The sequence below is a fragment of the Echiichthys vipera genome (genome assembly GCF_963691815.1).
Source record: "Echiichthys vipera genome assembly, chromosome: 10".
In the NCBI taxonomy this organism is placed as follows: Eukaryota; Metazoa; Chordata; class Actinopteri; order Perciformes; family Trachinidae; genus Echiichthys; species Echiichthys vipera.
In genome coordinates this window covers 25,260,304-25,267,219 of record NC_139835.1, presented here as the reverse complement: position 1 = coordinate 25,267,219, position 6,916 = coordinate 25,260,304, and the positions used below count along the sequence as shown (strand labels likewise).

The window sequence follows — 6,916 nt, the reverse complement described above, 5'->3', positions numbered from 1 at the left end:
AGAAGTTCAGCCATCCCTGAGGAACTCGGAGTAGAGCCGCTGCTCCTTAGCGTTAAAAGGAGCCACTTGAGGTGGTTCAGGCATCTAGTAAGGATACCCCATGGGTGCCGCCCTAGGGAGGTGTTCCAGGCACGTCCAGCTGGGAGGAGGCCTCGGGGAAGACCCAGGACTAGGTGGAGAGATTATATCTCCACACTGGCCTGAGAACGCCTCAGGATCCCCCAGTTAGAGCTGGTTAATGTGGCCCGGGAAAGGGAAGTTTTGGGTCCCCTGCTGGAGCTGCTGCCCCCGTGACCCGACCCCGGATAAGAGACTGAAGATGAGATGAGATGAGATTATTCAACCATGTTCAAAGCAGTGTTGGACTCAGGGGGGCTGCATCCCTGGTTGAAAAAGTGCACTAAAGTGCCCTCAATAGTGGCGAAAACGAGAGGAAGCGCCTTACTGGCTGCCCTTTACTTGTGCAAAGAATGATTGGGTGCCCTCTGGGTGCCCCTTCATACAATAAATGACGTGCCCTCTAGAGCAAGAATGTGGCAAACAGAAGAAATAAACCTGTTGTGGTTGGCTAATGAGGTGCAGACGTTCCTCTCTTTGGTAACCGAAAGAACGGGGTGTGAAAGAGGCGTTCATGTGGCGTCACTACGATGAACAGCTACAGCTACATCGAGTGGTACTTAAATCTGCCATGAATAACAAAGAAGAATGTGGATTAAGAGTATGCCTGTACCCTAGTGGGAAAGTGACAAAGAGTATAATCTTAATCAAGGATGAGGATTATTCCATCATGCATCATAGCATTTAACACACTGGTGGGGCCCCATGTTGTGCAGAATCGCCCTTTTTCTTTTGCCGCCTCTGCTCTTCAAACAGCCTGAGTGTTTGTTGATTTCTGAGGACCTGACCTGAGATCAGTCCTGGGTCTTATCTGCGGCCTGTCTGCCTGCTTCTCATTAACATGTGCCTAATTATGCAGCTGCACACCGGGAGCTTTTCACGGGTTAAAACAACCGTCCCTCCCTGTCTGGGGAGCAACTGTTCCAGGTGAAGACCCCACGCCACGGAGCCAAAGTGCGACCAAACATGAGGGCCGACGTGACTCCTCCGCTGCTGCTCGCTGTGTCTTTCCTCGGCGTGTGTGCTCTCTCACACGTGGAGGAGATGAAGAGCCAGGAGCGGCTCTTCCTCAGCTCCCTGGGGCTCTCCGGGCGGCCTCGGCCCGCGGGGAGCCACCAGTCCCGGCGCCACGTCCCCTCCGCGCTCTGGAAGATGTTCCGGAGGTCAGAGAACACCCAGGCCCGGGAGAGCGACCCCTGCACGGTGTCTGAGTACGGGGTCCGCGGCAACATCATCCGATACGTGCAAGACCAAGGTAGGGTCATCGTGTTGAGGGGTTATGTAAGGGCTGGTTGTAAAGGACCAGTATGGACCAGTATGGACCAGTATGATCAGAAGCACCACGGTAAGATGAGCGGTCATGTGGAGTGTAGAGGCTCCTGCAGGACCACAACACATGGAGACAGAGCAAACCAAGTGTGTCTTCTTACTTCTGATTTATTTCAGTTACAGAATATTTCTTAGCCCTCACCTTTTTGAATTTACCTTTTTTTTTGTTATCAATTATGATTTTAAGATGCTTTTCTTTTAAATTAGGGATCGACCGATAAGGATTTTTTTTTTTCCATCTTCTTGGAAAACAAATGCTTTTTAAATAGCTATTATATCAGAACTCCTTTTCCATACCACAGCAAACACATGGCCATCAAACTGGTTTTAGGTGTAACAATTTCTTAGACACCATCTACTTTTGTTTCGTCTTGAATTGCCTTTGAGATTTGTACAAAACAAATTATTATTAATTACAAACTATGGACACAGTAAAACTATGAACACCTTTTTTGTTATCGATTATGATTTTAAGATACATTTCTTTAAATTAGGGATCGACTGATTTTTAGGGTAGAGGCCGGTACCAATTTTTTATACGGACCGCCGATATTCTAGAGCCGATATTTGGAGCCTGATCTTCTTTTGCTTCCTCAGTTTACATTATAAAAATTACACTATGATGATAACAAATGTTACGAGTCTCAATTTAAAAAAAGGAACATTCATTGAACCTAAATAAGAGGCGCTGCCTGTGGACGCCTGTCTGTAAATAAAGCCTGAAAACGCAGCAACCCGCGTTTGCCGATGCACGTTAAAATGCAAATAGGGGCCGATAATATCGTTACTTTAAACATACATGTCATATTTTAATAATAGGCTGGATGGAATAAGTTTATTTAGATATTCTCAGGTTTCCTATTCCATTGTAGAGTTTGCATGGCAACCGCATCTAAACTTTTGTCAGAATTTAATTTATTCATTATGATTAATGTGTTTTACAACATGACACGTTTTTGTATATAAAACAAGTTGAATAAGTAGTACAGTGAAACTGCAATTTACTGTAGGCTATATCACCGGCACCAACATTCACGGCTTGTGTTGACAACCCCGGTGGATTTATGTGTTTAAATATAAGTTTCTAAGTTCAAATAAGTGAATTACTTGTGGGGGTTTTGAATACACTCTATAATTTTCATGTATGTGCATGGCATGTTATTCCTTTCCATTTGGCCAGTCACATGTAAAGGTTTTAAGCCTGTGACACAAATGTTTTCTTTTTTAAAAATCAGTTTGGTTTTAACAATCATAACATTGTTAACTGTCAGTGTAACTGGTTCTAGAGAGGCCAAACAATATTTTGTGCTTTTGCCTCATTATGTACAAGGCTTGGCACATCTTCGTTCAGACTAAAGCAAGGTCAGCCAAGAAAAGAGATATAGAATACACACTATTATTTATTGATCAAAGTGTTATTCAGTACCACTGCAGAGCAATCAGTCAAAACACATCGGCCTGATTGTTATTTTGTCAAAATGGACAACAAAAGGCTCGTCATAGCATTAAATCATCATGCAAATCTGTTTCAGTTGCTGCTAAAAATGCAGCGAGAGTTCAACCACTGTGAGTAATTGTCAAGTCATGACAAATGATTCTTCTCCATGATTTTGGTTATCATGCACCCCATCTGCACTTAAATCCAAACCAAAATAATCCCCTGCTGTTAAAATGCTCCTCTCCCTGCTGATGTTTTGCAGGCAGGCTGGTGTCTGGCTGGAGCAGCAGCTGTCAGGCTTGTCTGGAGAAGCAGCTTTTTTTCAACATGTCCGTCCTGCAGCCTGTGGAGCTGCTGTCTCTGGCTCAGCTTGAAATCAAGTTCCACTGGAAGCCCTTCAGATCTGCCGAGCTCCTGCAGGGCCCCCGGGCTCTCAGCGTGTCTCTGTATAAAGTGATTCGAGCCACACTGAGGGGAGCCAATCCCCAGGCCAACCGCAGACTCCTGCTGTCCCAGTCGGTCCAGCTGCAGCCTGAGTCCACCTCCATCACCATGGACCTCACCTCGCTGGCAGAGAGCTGGCGCAAACCGGGACGCAATTACGGTTTAGTTTTAGAGCTGTTGCCTCTCAGCGCGGATCCAAAAGAGCTTCTTCCTTTCCACCCCGGGAACTCGCTCCCTTTGGAACCAGCCTTCACCTTGCCGCTGATCCAGGCCTCTCTGGTGGCGGTGTCCCTCAACCCACACCAGTGTCGCTCAAGACAGAGAAGAAGCGCCGTCCACCTCCCAGTGACACCCAGCAACGTGTGCAAGGCCCGTCGCCTCTACATCGACTTCAAAGACGTGGGCTGGCAGGATTGGATCATCGCTCCGCAGGGCTACATGGCCAACTACTGCCACGGCGAGTGCCCGTTCCCGCTCAGTGAGAGTCTGAACGGCACCAACCACGCCATCCTGCAGACCCTGGTGCACTCCCTGGACCCACACGGCACGCCACAACCCTGCTGCGTCCCCATCCGCCTCTCCCCAATCTCCATGCTCTACTATGACAACAACGACAACGTGGTGCTTCGACATTACCAGGACATGGTGGTGGATGAGTGCGGCTGTCGATGACGTCACCGGACGTTTCTGACTATCAAATATCCACCAGTTCTTTTTTTTTTAAGCTTCTCTGTCTAAAGTTAGTCTCACTTTTCTTCACGTGACCCAACGCTGTTTGTCAGACGAGGTCTTCAGCGTCCAATGTTCTTTGCAGTCAATGATTTTAAGAGTTTAACATTTGTATTTGTTTGTTCTCACAGAAATTATAGACATGTTTTAATATGAAGGAAGGATGGAGTTAATAAAAATTGCAATAAAGCCACACTGGAGAACTGAATTTGAAAGACAAGTTGTTGGAGTTTTTTCTACACTTTAGATCAGGGGTACTTGAGCGCACCGCTTTTGAGCAGAAATCCAGTTGTTTGCAGGATGAAAGGAATAGGAAAAGACAGCTCATGTTCTGTCTTTTTCTAGTTTCTAGATCAGGGCTAATCTTAAACCGATGAACTCATCTTTCCTTCTCCTCCCCCTTGTCCCTAGTATACTGCTCTGCATGTTTAGTGCAATGATGCTGCAGAATTAAAGACTAAGATAATGTTGCTAATAAAAGACATAAGGGTCTGTAGTTTAAATTCCACTTTAGAGAAGCTGGAAGCAGTGAACCATTTCTGTTGATCGACTAATCAATAAAAACAACGGTTCAAATCAGAGATAAAACTTCCATCTTCTTGGAAAACAAATGCATTTCAAATAACTATTATATCAGAACTCCTTTTTCATAACACAGCAAACGCACATCCATCAAACTGGTTTTGGGTGTAACACTTTGTAGACACCATCCACTTTTGTTTGGTCTTGAATTGCCTTTGAAATTTGTATAAAACAAATGTAGAAACTATGGACACAGTACAAACTATGAACACTTAGGGAGTGATCCTTTCTTTTCCATATAACATTTTTCGAAGCGTGACACAAATCCAGTTTAAAGTAAACATATGCTTTTATTTTCTCCATTATATTAATATCCATTGTGATGTCCATCCATGCATTCAGAGTTGGGCTTTCCTGTGATAACCATTACTTTATGAGAGCTTTTTTTTTTTTTACCAGCTATCATCAATATATTCACTGAGTATTTTCCTTTTTCCTCCAGTCTTCAGGTCTGAGTCCAGAAAACATGGTCTTACACATGATATCTAAAAATGGCCGATTTGTTTTGGGAATATACGTAATATTTGATGCTTATTGCGGATTTCTTAAAAGTAAAAATCAGTAAAAATTCCGTAAGTCTCTGGTTTGACGTGTCACAGCTGTTTTTCTGGTCTCAATGTTGCACTGACAGAGACCAGCTCCTCTCTTATCTACCAAAGGAGAAATTAACTCTCTTATCTCACCTTCCCGCCTGATTACACCCCCACCACCTCCCTCCCGAGCCAGACAGACCACTGGGGTTGCCATGACGACAGCCGGTCGCCACAGCAACCGGGAGAGACAGGTTGTAGTAATTAGAGAGAGAGAGAGTTTGGGGTGTGAAGAAGACACTCTTACAGAAGGTTTCCCTGACATTTTGTTAATGTTACTTTTAAAAACATGTTTTGGACATTTTTCACACGTTTCACTTTCGTTCCCAGGTTATGGGAACATTTTTGACCATTTCTGCTATTGAACATTCTTAAAACAACACTATTCATCCGTTAAACTTTTGATTTTCATCTTAAGTTTTTCATTTAGAAAAAAAAAAAACGCAGTCTTGACACTTTTTTCATAGTATTCTGCTCGTTACAGCACCTACTCACTGACTCAAACCCAATACAGGAAGATACATTTTTATTGCTACACTATGTCAAATGACTTGAGCATCATTTAGACCAGGGCTGCCCAACCCTGCTCCTGGAGAGCCACTGTCCTGCATGTTTTAGGTTTCTCTCTGCTCCAACACATCTGAATCTAATGATGTGCTCGTTATCAAGCATCTGAAGCTCGTCACAGGTTTGAAAATGGTTAGACTCGGCTGTGTTAGAGCAGGGAGAAACCTAAAACATGCAGGACAGTGGCCCTCCAGGAGCAGGGTTGGGCAGCCCTGATTTAGACCATGGGTGTCAGACTGATCCAGTAAAGGGCCGTGTGGCTGCAGGTTTTCATTCCAACCAATCAAAAACACACCTGGTCCAACAAATCAACTGTGTGAAGGCAGTTCAGGGTATTGAGTCAGTCGAGTCAGGTGTGTTCTTGCTGCGTTGGAATGAAAACCTGCAGCCACACGGCCCTTTACTGGATCACTTTGACACCCCTGATTTAAAGCAAATTCCCCTAAAATAATCATTTTTGTGTCTTTGGGATCTTGACTCGAAGTAAAACAATGAAGTTCAAAGTAATGCACTGTAATTTGTGTGTATTCCACTATCAAAAGCAGGAGACTTAGTAAAACACAGGACTTTCACCTGGGTGAGCGGGGTTTGCATTCATGTCCTGGACGTACTAAGCCACATCGTCCATGCACCGCTTCGTAAGATATTTTTATGCAGAACCTTTCGTATGATATCGTACTAACCTGTTCATGAGATTATGTTGAGGGGAGCAGGGGAAAAGACATCTGGCGTCAAGCTTTATCTCTGTAATTCTTAAAAGACTGATCTGAAAGCAGTGAAGTATTTCCAACATTAGGGCTTTTGTTCTTTTACATCCTTTCCTGATTATTGCTCTGCCAGTTTTCTTAATCATGTTGTGTTGTTATTATGTGCAGCATATCTGAACTGAAACAGAAGATGAATGAAAGAGAGAGTGGAGCAGCAGAGAGATAGACGGGAAAAGGAAGAAGCCCCAGGCTGTTCAACAGTACTTTGCTGTCAAAGACAAAGTCATTTCCACTTTACCCTCTGGGGCACACAATACACACTCTATCTCTGGCAGTCAGACTCTCAGAAGTGTTTTCTTCCTGTCTCTTAAACTAAAACACTCGATCTCTCTCCTCCCGAATGAATCTTCGCT

At 44.2% G+C, this 6,916-nt stretch overlaps 1 protein-coding gene across 1 annotated transcript; it reads left to right on the top strand.

Annotated features, from left to right (window-relative positions):
- Positions 1–1,083: 1,083 nt before the first annotated feature.
- Positions 1,084–4,000, top strand: gdf3 (growth differentiation factor 3; the record flags this gene model as incomplete). The annotated part of the gene is made up of 2 exons (XM_083921074.1): positions 1,084–1,372; positions 3,147–4,000. The coding sequence occupies 2 exons, from the start codon at positions 1,084–1,086 to the stop codon at positions 3,998–4,000; spliced, it is 1,143 nt and encodes a 380-aa protein (XP_083777200.1).
- Positions 4,001–6,916: the final 2,916 nt, after the last annotated feature.